At 43.7% G+C, this 20143-nt stretch overlaps 1 protein-coding gene across 3 annotated transcripts in view; it reads left to right on the top strand.

Moving 5' to 3' along the window:
- Positions 1–20143, top strand: part of LOC139550442 (uncharacterized) — a 230799-nt gene that overhangs the window by 183961 nt on the left and 26695 nt on the right. For all 3 annotated transcript variants that reach the window (XM_071361346.1, XM_071361347.1, XM_071361345.1), the window contains exon 6: positions 6996–7177. In XM_071361346.1, coding sequence (XP_071217447.1) covers positions 6996–7177 — 182 coding nt within the window. The remainder of the gene's footprint in view (positions 1–6995; positions 7178–20143) is intronic.

Here is a 20143-nt window from a genome sequence, read left to right as displayed (position 1 = left end):
TATTTTTAGTGTATCCAGCCTTGCAGTGAGTCACTACTCCTTGCTGTCCTCTTCTCTATTTTTATTACTACTGTATCCAGCCCTGCAGTGAGTCACTACTCCTTGCTGTCCTCTTCTCTATTTTTATTATTAGTGTATCCAGCCTTGTAGTGAGTCACTACTCCTTGCTGTCCTCTTCTCTATTTTTATTATTAGTGTATCCAGCCTTGCAGTGAGTCACTACTCCTTGCTGTCCTCTTCTCTATTTTATTACTACTGTATCCAGCCCTGCAGTGAGTCACTACTCCTTGCTGTCCTCTTCTCTATTTTTATTATTAGTGTATCCAGCCTTGCAGTGAGTCACTACTCCTTGCTGTCCTTTTCTCAATTTGTATTATTAGTGTATCCAGCCTTGCAGTGAGTCACTACTCCTTGCTGTCCTCTTCTCTATTTTTATTTTTAGTGTATCCAGCCTTGCAGTGCGTCACTACTCCTTGCTGTCCTCTTCTCTATTTTTATTACTACTGTATCCAGCCCTGCAGTGAGTCACTACTCCTTGCTGTCCTCTTCTCTATTTTTATTACTACTGTATCCAGCCCTGCAGTGAGTCACTACTCCTTGCTGTCCTCTTCTCTATTTTTATTATTAGTGTATCCAGCCTTGTAGTGAGTCACTACTCCTTGCTGTCCTCTTCTCTATTTTTATTATTAGTGTATCCAGCCTTGCAGTGCGTCACTACTCCTTGCTGTCCTCTTCTCTATTTTTATTACTACTGTATCCAGCCCTGCAGTGAGTCACTACTCCTTGCTGTCCTCTTCTCTATTTTTATTACTACTGTATCCAGCCCTGCAGTGAGTCACTACTCCTTGCTGTCCTCTTCTCTATTTTTATTATTAGTGTATCCAGCCTTGCAGTGAGTCACTACTCCTTGCTGTCCTCTTCTCTATTTTATTACTACTGTATCCAGCCCTGCAGTGAGTCACTACTCCTTGCTGTCCTCTTCTCTATTTTTATTATTAGTGTATCCAGCCCTGCAGTGAGTCACTACTCCTTGCTGTCCTTTTCTCTATTTTTATTATTAGTGTATCCAGCCCTGCAGTGAGTCACTACTCCTTGCTGTCCTCTTCTCTCTTTTTATTATTAGTGTATCCAGCCCTGCAGTGAGTCACTACTCCTTGCTGTCCTCTTCTCTCTTTTTATTATTAGTGTATCCAGCCTTGCAGTGAGTCACTACTCCTTGCTGTCCTCTTCTCTATTTTTATTATTTGTGTATCCAGCCCTGCAGTGAGTCACTAATCCCTGCTGTCCTCTCTTCTCTCTTTTCCTTTTCATTTCACGGAATTCATGTCCCCATTCCACTATCTATTTTACTACTAGTCACCTCCTCTTTCCTTATCTTTCTTTCACTCCCATTCCTCATCCTCGTCCCTCCATCCTCCTCATCCTCCTGTCTCAGTGTGATGTCACTCTTGAGGTCTTATTTACAGGAATAAACCTGTATTAAACTACAGCCGCCCCTAATTAACTCCCACTGGCTGTCACTTCACTAATCTCCCCATCAACCGTGGCTCGTTTCCACCAATCACCACGCTTTACCCGGGAACCCTAACCAATCACAGTGTCCGTAAGTGAACCATGGAACAGTGAAGTAGTCTGAGAAGAAAAAAAAATATTCTCCTGTGAGGTGGGGAGCAGAAGGTGTCTGTTAGAAGTGGGTTTGAGCAGAGCACAGTGAAGGATTCTCTCTCCTGAGCACAATTACCAGGGCCTGGTGGGGAGCGCTTTATCAGAGAGGCATAGAACATTGAGCCTGTGTCCCCATCCCCGGAGGCTGCTGAGGTTAGAACGGCTCATAATAACGGCCGGAACGAAGCAAATGGAATGGCATCAAACACCTGGATCCATGTGTTTGATGTATTTGATACCATTCCACTAATTCCGCTCCAGTCATTACCACGAGCCTGTTCTCCCCAATTAAGGTGCCACCAACCTCCTTTGGTCCCCAAGCTGTTTCACCACATCACACCATAATGGCCAGAGCCAGGAGAATAAAGACCAGGGGAGATCACATGTTCTGTTCCTTCCTGTCTTTAAAAGGGCTTGATTTTCCTCTTTCAAGTGATGTGTAATTATTGTTGCGTTGGCATGCTGTCCTTGTATAATTTGGAGCTATTATTTCCACTCTGTGTCCCTCTCGCCTGGTCCAGTGGATATGATGAATGGTTTCTGTTGCCAGTTTCACTATACATGGTGAGAGGAAAGCTGATAATGACTACTTTGCCATCGCCATCACACCTCCCCCCATTCACTCAAGCACTTCTACAGCTGTGTCTGTGTGAGTATGTCTGTGTGTGTGTGTGTGTGTGTGTGTGTGTGTGTGTGTGTGTGTGTGTGTGTGTGTGTGTGTGTGTGTGTGTGTGTGTGTGTGTGTGTGTGTGTGTGTGCGTGCGTGCGTGCGTGCGTGCGTGCGTGCGTGCGTGCGTGTGTGTGCGCGTGCGTGCGTGTGTGCGTGCATTGTGTGTGTATCACTGCTCTTGTGTAACATAGCTTTTCTGAGATGTACGATTGCCTTCAAGTAGTATATCGACATACAGACAACTGTTCAAGTTTTGTATGTTAATGAGAATGAGAATGGATATATTTTGGGGTGTCATTACTAATAGGATTTTTTTGTGGGCTGGTCTGAGTCTTTTTCATTCTGGTGCCAAGTGTCCCAGACGGTTGATTCATAGTCATGGCACATAAGCTGATATGTAATGTTGATTCACTGGCACATGTCCACTTCAGTAGGCAGGCCCATGCCTTGGCCCAGTCTTGTGGGCATAAGCATGCTGAGTTTCATGTTTCACTGCCTTAGAAGATGAATTGTACATTATATACATGGTTTGTTCTTTCTTTATTACAATACAACGAATAGGTATTTAATATTCATAGCCTGTATCTTTTTGCTGACATAGTGCCCAGCCAACCCCACAGGACACCACACCCACACACAGAAGGGACATACGTTTTTCCTGACCAACATGATGAGGAAACATGACCAGCAAAAAACATGGGTTTTTGTGGTCAGGAAAAATGATAGGATTGGGATAGGACAAGCTGTTCCTAAATCAGTTAAGCGAAGACAGCTGCTAGAGTGCATGAAGAAGGTGGTCATTGCATTGACCATATGATCAAAGAGCAGGTGAAGGACCTGAGAGAGTAGTTCTCTCAAGGGCCACTACAGTCCCCTGAAGTACTGCCCCCCATTGTCCTCATGTTTGAAGTAGAACATAAACCAGATTTTTGCTTTCGCCTAATCTTTAAAGTGATGGCTAACATCATATTCTCCCATAAATCATCCTTTGTATCGATTGGATTTAACCTTTTTCCTGTGTTTTGTTGAGAGGGATAACGTCCTTATCTAAAGAACATAAACAGGACAGCACTCTGTTGAATAAACTTACATTTACATATTTTTATTGCCGCTCGAACGCTTTGCGTATGAGCCCTTCTTCAGCGTGCAAAGGCAATGGCAATCAATGTCACGACAACAATACCACACAGGTTAAGGCATAATTATGAATTCTCAGTCAGTATTGGCCCAATCAAGAGATCCCAGCAGAGGGAGCTGTGGGGGAAACATGAAAATTAAATAAAAATAACAATATACTGTGTGTAACGATCGTCTGTGGTGGTAGGATCGGACCAAAGCGCAGCGTGGTTAGTGTTCATCTTATTTTAATAAATCCAAAACTGAACACTACAAATACAAAAAACAACAAACGTGAAAACCGAAACAGTTCTATCTGGTGCAGACACACAAAGACTGAAGACAAACACCCACAAACCAAAAGACAAAACAGGCTACCTAAATATGGTTCCCAATCAGGGACAACGATTGACAGCTGCCTCTGATTGAGAACCATATCAGGCCAAACACAGAAACGGGAAAAATAGACACACAACATAGAATGCCCACTCAGCTCACGTCCTGACCAACACTAAAACAAAGAAAACACAAAAGAACTATGGTCAGAACGTGACACTGTAGCTATAAACACACTATACAGACGCATTATGATGTCATTGCCTAAATGTGTGGCCTACATATTTATAACCTTCTACAAAAAACAAAACAAGAAAAAGAAAAAGAGCATTCCTCATTGAGGCCTGCTGGGGCAAGAGTGCTCAAGCAGTCTATCCAATATGCCTCTCTTTGGAGAAGTCATTTATTTCTATCTCCTGTACGTGGCGCCTTCCCCAATGCAATGCTCATATAACGCAAGGCACTTAGTTTATGGTTGTGGCTATTGAAATGCCTGGCAACAGGGGATTTTTCATCATGGTTGCAAATGGAGCTCTTACAGTTGAAGTCGGAAGTTTACATACACTTAGGTTGGAGTCATTAAAACTCGTTGTTCAACCACTCCACAAATTTCTTGTTAACAAACTATAGTTTTGGCAAGTCAGTTAGGACATCTACTTTGTGCATGACACAAGTAATTTTTCCAACAATTTTTTACAGACAGATTATTTCACTTATAATTCACTGTATCACAATTCCAGTGGGTCAGAAGTTTATATACACTAAGTTGACTGTGCCTTTAAACAGCTTGGAAAATTTTAGAAGCTTCTGATAGGCTAATTGATATAATTTGAGTCAATTGGAGGTGTACCTGTGGATGTATTTCAAGGCCTACCTTCAAACTCAGTGCCTCATTGCTTGACATCATGGGAAAATCCAAAGAAATCAGCCAAGACCTCAGAAAAAATTGTCGACCTCCACAAGTTTGGTTCATCCTTGGGAGCAATTTCCAATTTCCAAACGCCTGAAGGTACCACGTTCAGCTGTACAAACAATAGTACACAAGTATAAACACGATGGGACCATGCAGCCATCATACTGCTCAGGAAGGAGATGCGTTCTGTCTCCTAGAGATGAACGTACTTTGGTGCGAAAAGTGCAAATCACTCCCAGAACAACAGCAAAGAACCTTGTGAAGATGCTGGAGGAAACAGGTACAAAAGTATCTATATCCACAGTAAAACGAGTCCTATATCGACATAACCTGAAAGGCCGCTCAGCGAGGAAGAAGCCATTGCTCCAAAACCGCCATAAAAAACCCAGACTACGGTTTGCAACTGCACATGGGGACAAAGATCATACTTTTTGGAGAAATGTCCTCTGGTCTGATGAAACAAAAATAGAACTGTTTGGCCATAATGACCAGGGACTGGTGCACTTCACAAAATAGATGGCATCATGAGGTAGGAAAATTATGTGGATGTATTGAAGCAACATCTCAAGACATCAGTAAGGAAGTTAAAGCTTGGTCGCAAATGGGTCTTCCAAATGGACAATGACCCCAAGCATACTTCCAAAGTTGTGGCAAAATGGCTTAAGGACACCAAAGTCAAGGTATTGGAGTGGCCATCACAAAGCCCTGACCTCAATCCCATAGAACATTTGTGGGCAGAACTGATAAAGCGTGTGCAAGCAAGGAGGCCTACAAACCTGACTCAGTTACACCAGTTCTGTCAGGAGGAATGTGCCAAAATTCACCCAACTTATTGTGGGAAGCTTGTGGAAGGCTACCTGTTTGACCAAAGTTAAACTATTTAAAGGCAATGCTATCAAATACTAATTGAGTGTATGTAAACTTCTGACCCACTGGGAATGTGATGAAAGAAATAAAATCTGAAATAAATAATTCTCTCTACTATTATTCTGACATTTCACATTCTTAAAATAAAGTGGTGATCTGAACTGACCTAAAACAGGTATTTTTTACTCGGATTAAATGTCAGGAATTGTGAAAAACTGAGTTTCAATGTATTTGACTAAGGTGTATGTAAACTTCCGACTTCAACTGCATGCTCACATATCCTTGTCTTAAGTCCACGTTTGGTCTTACCCACATAAAGTCGAGCACATTGTTTATCTCTTCATAACGTCCTTATCTAACATTTGTCTTATTCTGATGTGGGTGGATAAATCCTTTATCTTACTCCTTGTGTGTTTGACGTAGTCGTGATGTTGTCTGGCTGAAGTGCAGGGCTATCATTTTTACTGTCACAAAGCGCCGCTTACAGTGTTATTCTGTCTGAGCCCCGGTGTTTATCTGATTTGTCCACCAATAGCTAGTTGTACTGTACATAGCTGCTCTGCTGAATGGGCACGTACATTTTGTGCGTGTAAGGCAAAAAAAACGATCTTTCTTTCTCCCCACCTCCCTCGAACTTGTCACTTGAGTCAATGGTCCGTATGCAGTAAACGACTGAAGTGAAGTTTAAGGAATGGATTGTGTGTGAGCAATGCAGAGTTGTGACTGAGTTAGCTCCTGTACTGGTCTTTTCCATACAGAGAGTGAGTCATGGGATTGGTGTATTTCACGGTAATATAAACTGTAGCTCCAGCAAAAGGTATTTTAATGTGGTGATTTAATGTGAAGAGCACTAAAAGGTAAAGGCACCTGCATGTTTAAACATGACTGAGTGGAGAGGAACCACAGGCTTATTATCTGTCCTTGATGAATAATCAAGCTTGTTAGCGGAGAAGAAATAACAGCAGGAGACACACAGTCATTGACATTTGATGAGTCCTCTCTATCTCGCCTCACCAAACACAAACAACATAAACAAGATAAATAAGTGCTGTGTAACCTTCAGCGCCTGTGATGTCGCTGTCTCCTACCACGCCCTCTTTTCTCTCTCTATCCCCCTTTTTCTCCCTCAGCCCCTCCTCCCTGTTGTACAGTACATCAAATCCCTTATCTAAATCTCTCTTTTTCCTTCCTTCCTTCCTTCCTTCCTTCCTTCCTTCCTTCCTTCCTTCCTTCCTTCCTTCCTTCCTTCCTTCCTTCCTTCCTTCCTTCCTTCCTTCCTTCCTTCCTTCCTTCCTTCCTTCCTTCCTTCCTTCCTTCCTTCCTTCCTTCCTTCCTCCCTCCCTCCCTCCCTCCCTCCCTCCCTTCCTCCCTCCCTCCCTCCCTCCCTCCCTCCCTCCCTCCTTCCTCCTGCCTCCTCCCTCTCTCCAGGTATGTGGTCATTCTCCGTGTCAGAGCTGGCTGTTCTGGGGGCGGAGGTGGGCCGTATCTCAGCAACAGACGCTGACCTAGGCGACAATGCCAAGCTGGAATATACCGTCCTGGAAGGAGAGACGGGGGACACGTTCAACATCAGCGGAACAAACCAAGAGGCCGTGATCACCCTGAACAAGGTGAGAGGGAAGAGGTATGTAGGAGTGAGCGAGGGAGCGTGTTGGGTGTCAGCCGACAAAGAGGGATGGAGGAAACGAGGGAGGGCAGAACAGGATGGAATAATGGAACAGATGATGAGAAGGAGGAGAGGAGGACACAGGTGGGCCTGTTGATTTGGCCTGTTCTCCCTCAAACGCTCCAGAGAAGCTGTGCAGTCACTGCTATGCTGGATAGATATATATCTAGAGTTTTCTCTGTGAGTCAGATGGCCATATCTGTGTGTGTGCTTGTTGAATCAGCTAATTTCCGTTGATGCTGTCTGATTCTAGATGATTCCCACTAGAACTGACTTTCACTCTGGGTTATCACACAAGCAACTCCAATAACGAAGTGTGGTTGGTGATGAGAGCTAACACTCGGTGTGTGTGTTGTGTGTTACGTGTGTGTTGCATGTTACGTATGTGTGTTACGTGTGTGTGCGTGTCTCACACCTGTGAGTAGGCCTCTCATGTGTGATGTAGACGTTGACTGACATCAATAGAAGCAAACCAAAGACCTCTAGTCTGTCTCAGACATTAAATATGCTATTTGAAGCTGAATTAGCCTTTCAAAAGGTACAGACAGTGTGTGAGTGTTAAAAATATACCCTGCTCTTTAATATAGCCTGCCACTTGGATCTGAGATAAGAGAGAATCTGACGCACCTCTGGTGGTCATCCAGTGTGAATGCTGAGTGAGTGTGTGGATTTGTGTTTTTGTGTCTTTGAGTAGTTTAGTCTCTCTGTGCGTGTGCGTGTGTGTGTGTGTGTGTGCATGTGTGTTTGTCACTGTGACAGCCCCCCCCAGGGTTTGTGAGGTGAGTTAAAAATGCCTTGGCTGGAAGGGATTTCCAGGCCCTGGGATGTGTTACTTTGATAAGAGAAAGAGTAGAGGGAGGGGGAAGAGAGAGAGGTGAGGGAAACGGTGTGGATAGGAGGGGGGGGTGGAGGGAGGGGTACGGAGAGAGAGTGGAAGCAGGGAGGAAAAGAGAGTAAGGGGAGTGAAATTAGCGAGGCAGCCAGAACAAAAACAGCAGGAAGAGAGATAGTGAGAGAGAATGAAAGAGAGAGACAATGAGGCAGAACAACACATCCAAAGGAAGACAGGCAGGCTGAAAAAGAGGTTTGTTTGAGCTGCAGAGAGTTCGAGAGGGAGAGAGGAAACAACATAGAAAGAATGTCTAAGCAGCATCCTGCAGAGAGAGATAGAAGTGATCAATTCACCGTGTGCTCAGTGACTGGAGAAATGACAGGGAAAATGACATGAAAACAAATTTACACCTCCTCTCACCTCCTTCACCTATCTCCCCTCGGATTCAGACGCCACACAAAACCTACAATTACTCTTCCAACATGGAGCTTTTATCTCACTTCTCCCCCCCAAATATTATTATAGCTTGAAATAGAAGAGATTGAACAAAAATTATTTTAGGGCTGTCGTCTCTAGGGCTCTTCAATATTCAATATTGGCTCAGGGAATATAAGGTTTTCAATGTGAAAGGGGGAGAATAAGAATGGTGGGCAGGCGGTGGCTAGGTAGGTAGGTGGGTATACAGTAGTAAGGTAGGCAGGCGGTGGCTATGTAGGTATGTGGGTAGGTGGGTATACAGTAGGTAGGTGGGTAGGTAGGTATACAGTATGTAGGTGGGTATACAGTAGGTAGGTGGGTATACAGTAGGTAGGTGGGTATACAGTAGTAAGGTAGGCAGGCGGTGGCTATGTAGGTATGTGGGTAGGTGGGTATACAGTAGGTAGGTATACAGTATGTAGGTGGGTATACAGTAGGTAGGTGGGTAGGTAGGTAGGTAGGTAGGTAGGTAGGTAGGTAGGTAGGTAGGTAGGTAGGTAGGTAGGTAGGTAGGTATACAGTAGGTAGGTAGGTAGGTGGTTATACAGTAGGTAGGTGGGTAGGTGGGTATACAGTAGGTAGGTGGGTAGGTATACAGTAGGTAGGTAGGTAGATGGGTATACAGTAGGAAGGTGGGTATACAGTAGGTAGGTGGGTAGGTGGGTAGACAGTAGGTAGGTAGGTAGGTATACAGTAGGTAGGTAGGTAGGTATACAGTAGGTAGGTAGGTAGATGGGTATACAGTAGGAAGGTGGGTATACAGTAGGTAGGTGGGTAGGTAGGTATACAGTAGGTAGGTGGGTAGGTAGGTATACAGTAGGTAGGTAGGTAGATGGGTATACAGTAGGAAGGTGGGTATACAGTAGGTAGGTGGGTAGGTAGGTATACAGTAGGTAGGTGGGTAGGTAGGTATACAGTAGGTAGCTGGGTAGGTGGGTATACAGTAGGTAGGTAGGTATACAGTAGGTAGGTGGGTATACAGTAGGTAGGTATACAGTAAGTAGGTCGGTATACAGTAGGCAGCTGGGTAGGTAGGTTTACAGCAGGTATGTGGGTATACAGTAGGTAGGTGGGTATACAGTAGGTAGGTATACAGTAGGTAGGTAGGTATACAGTAGGTAGCTGGGTAGGTAGGTTTACAGCAGGTAGGTGGGTATACAGTAGTTAGATGGGTATACAGTAGGTAGGTATATAGTATGTAGGTGGGTATGTAGGTATACAGTAGGTAGGTGGGTAGGTGGGTATACAGTAGGTAGATGGGCAGGTAGGTAGGTATACAGTAGGTAGGTCGGTATACAGTAGGCAGCTGGGTAGGTAGGTTTACAGCAGGTAGGTGGGTATACAGTAGGTAGGTAGGTGGGTAGGTAGGTGGGTAGGTAGGTATACAGTAGGTAGGTGGGTAGGTAGGTAGGTATACAGTAGGTAGGTTGGTATACAGTAGGTAGCTGGGTAGGTAGGTTTAGAGTAGGTAGGTATGTTTACAGCAGGTAGGTGGGTATACAGTAGGTAGGTGGTATACAGTAGGTATACAGTAGGTAGGTAGGTATACAGTAGATAGGTGGGTAGGTAGGTATACAGTAGGTAGGTGGGTAGGTAGATATACAGTAGATAGGTGGGTAGGTAGGTAGGTATACAGTAGGTAGGTATACAGTAGATATGTGGGTAGGTAGGTGGGTATACAGTAGGTAGGTGGGTAGGTAGGTATACAGTAGGTAGGTGGGTAGGTAGATATACAGTAGATAGGTGGGTAGGTAGGTAGGTATACAGTAGGTAGGTATACAGTAGATAGGTGGGTAGGTAGGTATACAGTAGGTAGCTGGGTAGGTAGGTATACAGTAGGTAGGTGGGTAGGTGGGTAGACAGTAGGTAGGTGGGTAGGTAGGGAGGTATACAGTAGGTAGGTAGGTAGGTAGGTAGGTAGGTATGTGGGTATACAGTAGGCAGGTGGGTATACAGTAGGTAGGTGGGTAGGTGGGTATATAGTATTTAGCTGGGTAGGTAGGTTTACAGTACATATGTGGGTGTACAGTCGGTAGGTGGGTAGGTAGGTATACAGTAGGTAGGTGAGTAGGTGGGTATACAGTAGGTATGTGGGTATACAGTAGGTAGGTGGGTAGGTGGGTATACAGTAGGTAGGTGGGTATACAGTAGGTAGGTAGGTGGGTAGGTAGGTATACAGTAGGTAGGTGAGTAGGTGGGTATACAGTATGTATGTGGGTATACAGTAGGTAGGTGGGTATACAGTAGGTAGATTGGTAGATAGGTATACAGTGGGTAAGTAGGTATAAGTTGGTAGTTGGGTAGGTGGGTAGGTAGGTATACAGTAGGTAGGTGGGTATACAGTAGGTAGGTGGGTATACAGTAGGTAGATTGGTAGATAGGTATACAGTGGGTAAGTAGGTATACAGTTGGTAGTTGGGTAGGTAGGTAGGTGGGTAGGTGGGTAGGTAGGTATACAGTAGGTAGGTATACAGTAGGAAGGTGGGTAGGTAGGTATACAGTAGGTAGCTGGGTAGGTAGGTATACAGTAGGTAGCTGGGTAGGTAGGTATACAGTAGGTAGCTGGGTAGGTAGGTTTACAGCAGGTAGGTGGGTATACAGTAGGTAGGTAGGTAAGTATACAGTAGGTAGGTGGGTAGGTAGGTATACAGTAGGTAGGTGGGTAGGTAGGTAGGTATACAGTAGGTAGGTTGGTATACAGTAGGTAGCTGGGTAGGTAGGTTTACAGTAGATAGGTATGTTTACAGCAGGTAGGTGGGTATACAGTAGCTAGGTGGTATACAGTAGGTAGGTATACAGTAGGTAGGTAGGTATACAGTAGATAGGTGGGTAGGTAGGTATACAGTAGGTAGGTAGGTATACAGTAGATAGGTGGGTAGGTAGGTGGGTATACAGTAGGTAGGTATACAGTAGGTAGCTGGGTAGGTAGGTATACAGTAGGTAGGTGGGTAGGTGGGTAGACAGTAGGTAGGTGGGTAGGTAGGTAGGTATACAGTAGGTAGGTAGGTAGGTAGGTAGGTAGGTATACCGTAGGAAGGTGGGTATACAGTAGGTAAGTGGGTAGGTGGGTATATAGTATTTAGCTGGGTAGGTAGGTTTACAGTACATATGTGGGTGTACAGTAGGTAGGTGGGTAGGTAGGTATACAGTAGGTAGGTGGGTATACAGTAGGTATATTGGTAGATAGGTATACAGTGGGTAAGTAGGTATACAGTTGGTAGTTGGGTAGGTGGGTAGGTAGGTATACAGTAGGTAGGTATACAGTAGGTAGGTAGGTATACAGTAGGTAGATTGGTAGATAGGTATACAGTGGGTAAGTAGGTATACAGTTGGTAGTTGGGTAGGTGGATAGGTAGGTATACAGTAGGTCGGTGGGTATACAGTAGGTAGGTGGGTATACAGTAGGTAGATTGGTAAATAGGTATACAGTTGGTAGTTGGGTAGGTGGATAGGTAGGTAGGTGGGTAGGTAGGTATACAGTAGGTAGGTGGGTAGGTAGGTATACAGTAGGTAGGTGGGTATACAGTAGGTAGGTAGGAATACAGTAGGTAGATTGGTAGATAGGTATACAGTAGGTAGGTATATAGTAGGTAGGTGGGTATACAGTAGGTAGGTGGGTAGGTAGGTATACAGTAGGTAGGTGGGTATACAGTAGGTAGGTAGGTATACAGTAGGTAGGTATGTGGGTAGGTAGGTATACAGTAGGTAGGTGAGTAGGTGGGTATACAGTACGTATGTGGGTATACAGTAGGTAGGTGGGTATACAGTAGGTAGATTGGTAGATAGGTATACAGTGGGTAAGTAGGTATAAGTTGGTAGTTGTGTAGGTGGGTAGGTAGGTAGGTGGGTAGGTAGGTATACAGTAGGTAGGTAGGTATACAGTAGGTAGGTAGGTATACAGTAGGTAGGTGGGTGTAGCTGAGAATAAGATTTGAGGAGGTTAAAAGCTATTTAGCCTTTCAGGGAATCCACACATAGGTAATTGAATACATGAAAGATACTACTCTAACAGAATTAAAATAAACAAAGCGTAAAATTAGAGCTATGCTTCCTCCATGATTTACACCCTGTTAAACAAAAAGAAACCATGCCGTATGTTGGGGTATGTGTTGTAGGGGTGGGTGTGTGTGTGTTAAGTGTGTGTTTACTGACTCACTCACTGTCTCCATGGCCAGATTTTGTGTGTGTGTGTGTGTGTGTGTGTGTGTGTGTGTGTGTGTGTGTGTGTGTGTGTGTGTGTGTGTGTGTGTGTGTGTGTGTGTGTGTGTGTGTGTGTGTGTGTGTGTGTGTGTGTGTGTGTGCGTGCGTGCGTGCGTGTGTGTGTGTGTGTGTTTGTTTGTTTGTGTGTGCATTGGAAATGTTTTAAAAAACTGTGAGGGATTTTGTGGAAAGAGATGATCTTTTCACCCTTAAGAGGAAAATATTTTCAACTGGAACAATTTCTGCTACCACTGAGTCTGACCTCCCTGCTCCTCTCACAGCTGTGGGCAGTATCTTTTTACCATTGATCTTAGACTTACAGACACACACAACCAGCCACACAGGATCACACACACACTCTGTTGATCTTGCTGCCCTCCCTGTTAACACTCGGTGGAATGAGTAAAAAGGTGTGAAGGAATACAGTGATTCATTTAAAAAAGGGACAAACTGTGGCGCCTAAAAGACTGAGGTTCAGCACTGTGTGATGTGACAGGAGACAGAGAGGCAGGTGGGGAGGAAGGCAGAAGGAGAAAGAGAGAGTGTGTGTGTGTGTGTGTGTGTGTGTGTGTGTGTGTGTGTGTGTGTGTGTGTGTGTGTGTGTGTGTGTGTGTGTGTGTGTGTGTGTGTGTGTGTGTGTGTGTGTGTGTGTGTGTGTGTGTGTATGCACGCTTATGTACATGCATGTGTGTGTGTGTGTATGTGTGCATGCATGCATGTGCGTGTGTTTATGTATCTGTCAGAGAGAGACAGGGACAGGCCCATGGGCAGTGGTGGAGAGGTGGGGTGAGGTGAGGGTGGTGGAGGGTTAGCCAGGGACGTGCAGGGGAAGCTGGGTCGTTAACACTCTGGCAGTCAGTCTGGGTAAAGACTGGAGACTGCCCGTCTCTTATCACTGCTTATTCGCAGACAATCTCATAGGACCACAACAAACTGTCTATCTCCCCTCTCTCTCCATCAGTCTCTCTTTTTGTATCCCTCTCTCTCCCTTTGTCACCCCCTCACTCCTCCTTCTCCTCTCCTCTTTTCTCTGGGGCCATTTTGTAGGATACTAGCTGTTTTTTGTCTCAGTCTGACTCATTGTTGTGATGATGTCTCTAAATTGCCTGGGCTCAAGTCACTGTAATTCAACCTCTAAACGGTGGCTGGGGATTTGTACACAGACAACTATCCATTTATCAGCTTATATGAGCAAACTGGGAGTCAAGTAAAAAAATAAAAAATTATGGTGTTTTCTGAGGGCAGTGGTTTGAGATGAGATCTAGTCCCTGTACACACAGGCCTAATACAGACAAAGTGAATGTTCAGAACCATTACAATGTGGCTGGAATTGAGAAATACATTTTGGTTTCCAATCTCTCAAGGCTTAAATAAGACCACTGCGTCAGTCTAAAGTACAGGTCAACAGGGTCAGCAAGACAATCCCACTAATGTACTTGAAGCATCAAGTGAAATGAGTTATTCCAGAGATAGAGATGGTCTAGTGTCCACCTGTCACGCTCGTCATAATGATTGGAACAAGGCGCAGCGTGCGCAGAATTCCACATGTTTAATAAATAATAAACTCACCAAACAAAACAGAGGAAAACTAAACGTGACGTACTGGGCTGCTCACAGGCAGCTACACAAAAACAAGATCCCACAACAACAGGTGGGAAAAGGCTGCCTAAATATGATCCCCAATCAGAGACAACGATAGACAGCTGCCTCTGATTGGGAACCATACCAGGCCAACATAGAAAACTAAAAACTAGAATGCCCACCCTAATCACACCCTGACCTAACCAAATGGAGAAATAAAAAGGCTCTCTAAGGTCACGGCATGACAGTACCCCCCCCCCCCCCCCCCAGAGGTGCGGACTCTGGCCGCAAAACCTGACTCAATAGGGGAGGGTCCGGGTGGGCATCTAGCCTCGGTGGCGGCTCCGGTTCGGGACGTAGACCCCGCTCCGCTCGCTGATCCCTCCGCTTCCGTGGATCGTCGCCAGAGGAACCGGACCGTAGATCGTCCCCGAAGGAAACGGCATCGGTCTCTAAGGTCAGGGCGTGACACCACCCTAATAATGGGAGTTGTTTACTGTGAGAAGGCTGGCTGATGCCTTTCATATAAAAAGATTTTCACTAAAAGCAGTTTCTTCTCAAAATGAAAGATTTATTTTTGATAAATACAAAATAGGCTAGAAAATGTCAGAGTTGAAATTGCTTAAAGGTTAAAACAAGGATTTAAGATTGACACCTAAAACAAACAGGTCTTTCCTTGCTCACCTCGCACTCAAACTGGGAGTCTCCAATAAACATTTAAACATCTGCAGCTCATTAGCTTAGTTAGTGGGAGGAGCCTACAATGAACAATTAACCAACCTGTGCTGACATACAAACATTCCTCACACACATTCAATTAAAGACAATCAACTGGTTCAGGTGAAATGGTGGAAAAGATATTACTACTATGACAAGATGAAATGGTAATAGAAAACATGGCCCTATACAGTGCATTCGGAAAGTATTCAGCCCCCTTCACTTTTTCCATATTTTGTTACGTTACAGCCTTGTTCTAAAATGGATTAAATAAAAATGTTCCTCATCAATCTACACACAATACCCCATAACGACAAAGTGAAAACAGGTTTTTAGAAATGTTAGCAAATTTATTACAAATAAAAAACAGAGATACCTTATTTACATAAGTAATCAGACCCTTTGCTATGAGACTCGAAATTGAGCTCAGGTGCATCCTGTTTCCATTGATCATCCTTGTGATGTTTCTACAACTTGATTGGAGTCCACCTGTGGTAAATTCAATTGATTGGACATGATTTGGAAAGGCACACACCTGTCTATATAAGGTCCCACAGTTGACCGTGCATGTCAGAGGAAAAACCAAGCCATGAGGTCAGAGGAATTGTCCGTAGAGAGCCAAGACAGGATTGTGTTGAGGCACAGATCTGGGGAAGGGTACCAAAACATTTCTGCAGCATTGAAGTTCCCCAAGAACATAGTGGCCTCCATCATTCTTAAATAGAAGAAGTTTGGAACCAAAAAGTCTCTTCCTGTAGCTGGCCCCCCAGCCAAACTGAGCAATCGGAGGAGAAGGGACTTGGTCAGGGAGGTTACCAAGAACCTGATGGTCACTCTGACAGAGTTAATCTGTGGAGATGGGAGAACCTCCCAGAAGGACAACCATCTCTGCAGCACTCCACCAATCAGGCCTTTATGGTAGAGTGGCCAGACAGAAGCCACTCCTCAGTAAAAGGCACATGACAGCCTGATTGGAGTTTGCCTAAAGGACTCTCAGACCATGAGAAACAAGGTTCACTGGTCTGATGAAACCAAGTTTGAACTATTTGGCCTGAATGTCAAGCATCATGTCTGAAGGAAACCAGGCACTGCTCATCACCTGGCCAATACCATCCCTACAGTGAAGCGGTGGTGGCAGCATCATGCTGTGGGGATGTTTTTCAGCGGCAGGGACTGGGAAACTAGGATTGGGAAACTAGGATTGAGACAAAGATGAACGGAGAAAAGTACAGAGATCTAATGACAACCTGCTCCAGAGCGCTCAGGACCTCAGACTGGGGGAGAACGTTCATCTTCCAACAGGACAACGACCCTAAGCACACAGCCAAGATAACGCAGGAGTGGCTTCAGGATAAGTCTCTGAATGTCCTTGAGTGGCCCAGCCAGAGCCCAGACTTGAACCCATTCAAACTTCTCCATTTTAGAATACAGCTGTAACGTAATAAAATGTGGAAAAAGTGAAGGGGTCTGAATACATTCCGAATGCACAGTACAAAAAAATACTCAGAAATATACATACAGTTCCTTCAGAAAGTATTCACACACCTTGACTTTCCACATTTTGTTGTGTTACATCCTGTATTAAAAATATAGTAAATTGAGATTTTGTCACTGGTCTACACACAATACACCATAATGTCAAAGTGGAATTATGTTTTAAGAAAAAAACAGACATTGAATATTCCTTTGAGCATGGTGAAGTTATTAATTACCCTTTGGCTGGTGTATCAATACACCCAGTCACTACAAAGATACAGGTGTCCTTCCTAACTCAGTTACTGGAGAGGAAAGAACCCGCTCAGGGATTTCACCATAAGGCCAATGGTGACTTTTTAAAATACGTACAGAGTTTAATGGCTATGATATGAGAAAATTGAGGATGGATCAACAACATTGAGTTACAGTGGCTTGTGAAAGTATTCACCCCCAATGCCTTACAACCTGGAATTCAAATAGATTTTGGGGGGGGTTGTAATCATTTGATTTAGACAACATGCCTACCACTTGGAAGATGCAAAAAATAATAATTATGAAACAAACAAGAAATAAGACAAAAAAACTGAACTTGAGCGTGCATAACTATTTAACCCCCCAAAGTCAATACTTTGTAGAGCCACCTTTTGCAGCAATTACAGCTGCAAGTCTCTTGGGGTATGTCTCTATAAGCTTGGCATATCTAGCCACTGGGATGTTTTCCCATTCTTCAAGGCAAAACTGCTCCAGCTACTTCAAGTTGGATGGGTTCCGCTGGTGTACAGCAATCTTTAATACCACAGATTCTCAATTGGATTGAGGTCTGGGCTTTGACTAGGCCATTCCAAGACATTTAAATGTTTCCCCTTAAACCACTCGAGTGTTGCTATAGCAGTATGCTTAGGGTCATTGTCCGGTTGGAAGGTGAACCTCGGTTCCAGTCTCAAAGACAAACAGGTTTCCCTCAAGAATTTCCCTGTATTTAGCGCCATCCATCATTCCTTCAATTCTGACCAGTTTCCCAGTCCCTGCCGAATGAAAAACATCCCCACAGCATGATGCTGCCACCACCATGCTTCACTGTGGGGATGGGGTTCTCGGGGTGATGAGAGGTGTTGGGTTTGCGCCAGACATAGTGTTTTCCTTGAAGGCCGAAAAGCTCCATTTTAGTCTCATCTGACCAGAGTACCTTCTTCCATATGTTTGGGGAGTCTCCCACATGCCTTTTGGCGAACACCAAACATGTTTGCTTATTTTTTTCTGTCCACTCTTCCTTAAACCCCAGCTCTGTGGAGTATACGGCTTAAAGTGGTCCTATGGACAGATACTCCAATCTCCGCTGTGGAGCTTTGCAGCTCCTTCAGGGTTATCTTTGGTCTCTTTGTTGCCTCTCTGATTAATGCCCTGCTTGCCTGGTCTGTGAGTTTTGGTGGGTGGCACTCCATTGGCAGGTTTGTTGTGGTGCCATATTCTTTCACTGTTTTAATAATGGATTTAATGGTGCTCCGTGGGATGTTCAAAGTTTCGGATATTTTTTATAACCCAACCCTGATCTGTACTTCTCCACAACTTTGTCCCTGACCTGTTTGGAGAGTTCCTTGGTCTTCATAGTGCTGCTTGCTTGGTTGTTTCCCTTGCTTAGTGGTGTTGCAGACTCTGGGGCCTTTCAGAACAGGTGTATATATACTGAGATCATATGACAGATCATGTGACACTTAGATTGCACACAGGTGGACTTTATTTAACTAATTATGTGACTTCTGAAGGTAATTAGTTGCACCAGATCTTATTTAAGGGCTTCATAGCAAAGGGGTGAATACATATGCACACACCACTTTTCAGTTTTATTTTATTTTTTATTTTTTAAAGTTATTTTTTCCATTTCACTTCACCAATTTGGACTATTTTGTGTATGTCCATTACATGAAATCCACATAAAAATTAATTTAAATTACAGGTTGGAATGTAACAAAATAGGAAACACGCCAAGGGGGGTGAATACTTTTGCAAGGCACTGTACTCCACAATACTAACCTAATTAACAGAGTGAAAAGAAGGAAGCTTGTACAGAATACAACTATTCCAAAATATGCATCCTGTTTGCAACAAGGCACTAAAGTAATACTGTGAAAAATGTGAAAAAGCAATTAACTTTTTATCCTGAATTCAATGTGTTATGTTTGTGGCAAATCCAATACAACACATTACTGACTACCACTCTACATATTTTCAAGCATAGTGGTGGCTGCATCATCTTATGGGTCATCTTTTAATCGTTCAGGACTGGGGAGTTTTTCAGGATAAAAAAAGAAACAGAATGGAGCTAAGCACAGGCAAAATCCTAGAGGAAAACCTGGTTCAGTCTGCGTTCCACCAGACACTGGGAGATTAATTAACCTTTCAACAGGACAATAACCTAAAACACAAGGCCAAATCTACACTGGAGTTGCTTACCAAGAAGACAGTGAGTGTTCCTGTGTGATGGAGTTACAGTTTTAACTTCAATCTATTTTAACATCTATGGCAAGACCTGTAAATGGTTCTCTAGCAATGATCAACAACCAATTTGACAAAGCTTGAAGAATTTTGAAAATAATAATGGGCAAGTGTTTCACAATCCATGTGTGGAAGGCCCTGAGAGACTTACCCAGAAAGAGTCACAGCTGTAATCGCTGCCAAAGTGGATTCTACAAAGTATTGACTCAGAGGTGTGAAATCTTATGTAAATTTGACATGTCACTACATTTTCAGAAATATCAACCATTTTTTTTCTTCACTTTGTCATTATAGGATATTATGTGTAGATAGTTGAGGATATACATCTATTTAATCCATTTTGAATTCAGGCTGTAACACAACAAAATGTGGAAAAAGTCAAGGGGTATGAATACTTTCTGAAGGCACTGTGTAGCAAAATGAGGATGTGTTAACTACGTCACATTGTTCCAAAAGCGGAAAGGCAGGCGGTCTACTTAGCGGTCTGCTTATCACTTTATTCCTGCCTCTTCCCTTTCTGGTTATTCTAAGCCAGGGATCATCAACTAGATTCAACCGCTGGCCGATTTTCTTTCTTGAGCGGATGGTCTGGGGGCCGGAACATAATTACAAATAGTTTATAGACTGCAAATTGACTGCAATAAACCCAAACAGATATAATGTTTGACTAAAGCATAATAATTTTAAACCTTGCTTACATTTGTATACGATCATGTATTTCTCTATTATGTGTGAAAATACTTGGGAACCAGATTTCTTAAATTCAAATCACTTGGAGCTGATTTCTTGGTGTTTTTACAGTCTTATGTCTAAATCCCCAAAATATGTATTTATTTGCTTAGAAAGCTTGGGGGGCCAGATAAAACCACCTGCGGGCCACCAATTGGGGAACATTGATCTAAGGTTTACAGTATGGGTTTCTTCACCGTAAACAACAAGTCGTCTCTTGTTACTACTCTGCATTGCTGCCTCCCAGTGGTAACTATAACAGCTGTAATCAAAAAGAGTTAATTTACATGATACCCTGTACTTACACGTGATAGTGTGTGGTCAGGAAGAAAAAGACTGAAGGAAGCCTCAGCATAAATCACAAACTGACCTTTAGAGCCCTTATCCCACTAGGCAGTTTTAGGA

Source organism: Salvelinus alpinus, chromosome 23 (genome assembly GCF_045679555.1).
Source record: "Salvelinus alpinus chromosome 23, SLU_Salpinus.1, whole genome shotgun sequence".
NCBI lineage: Eukaryota > Metazoa > Chordata > Actinopteri > Salmoniformes > Salmonidae > Salvelinus > Salvelinus alpinus.
The sequence above is the reverse complement of the archived record's forward strand: the minus strand, read 5'-3'. Positions and strand labels throughout refer to the sequence as shown.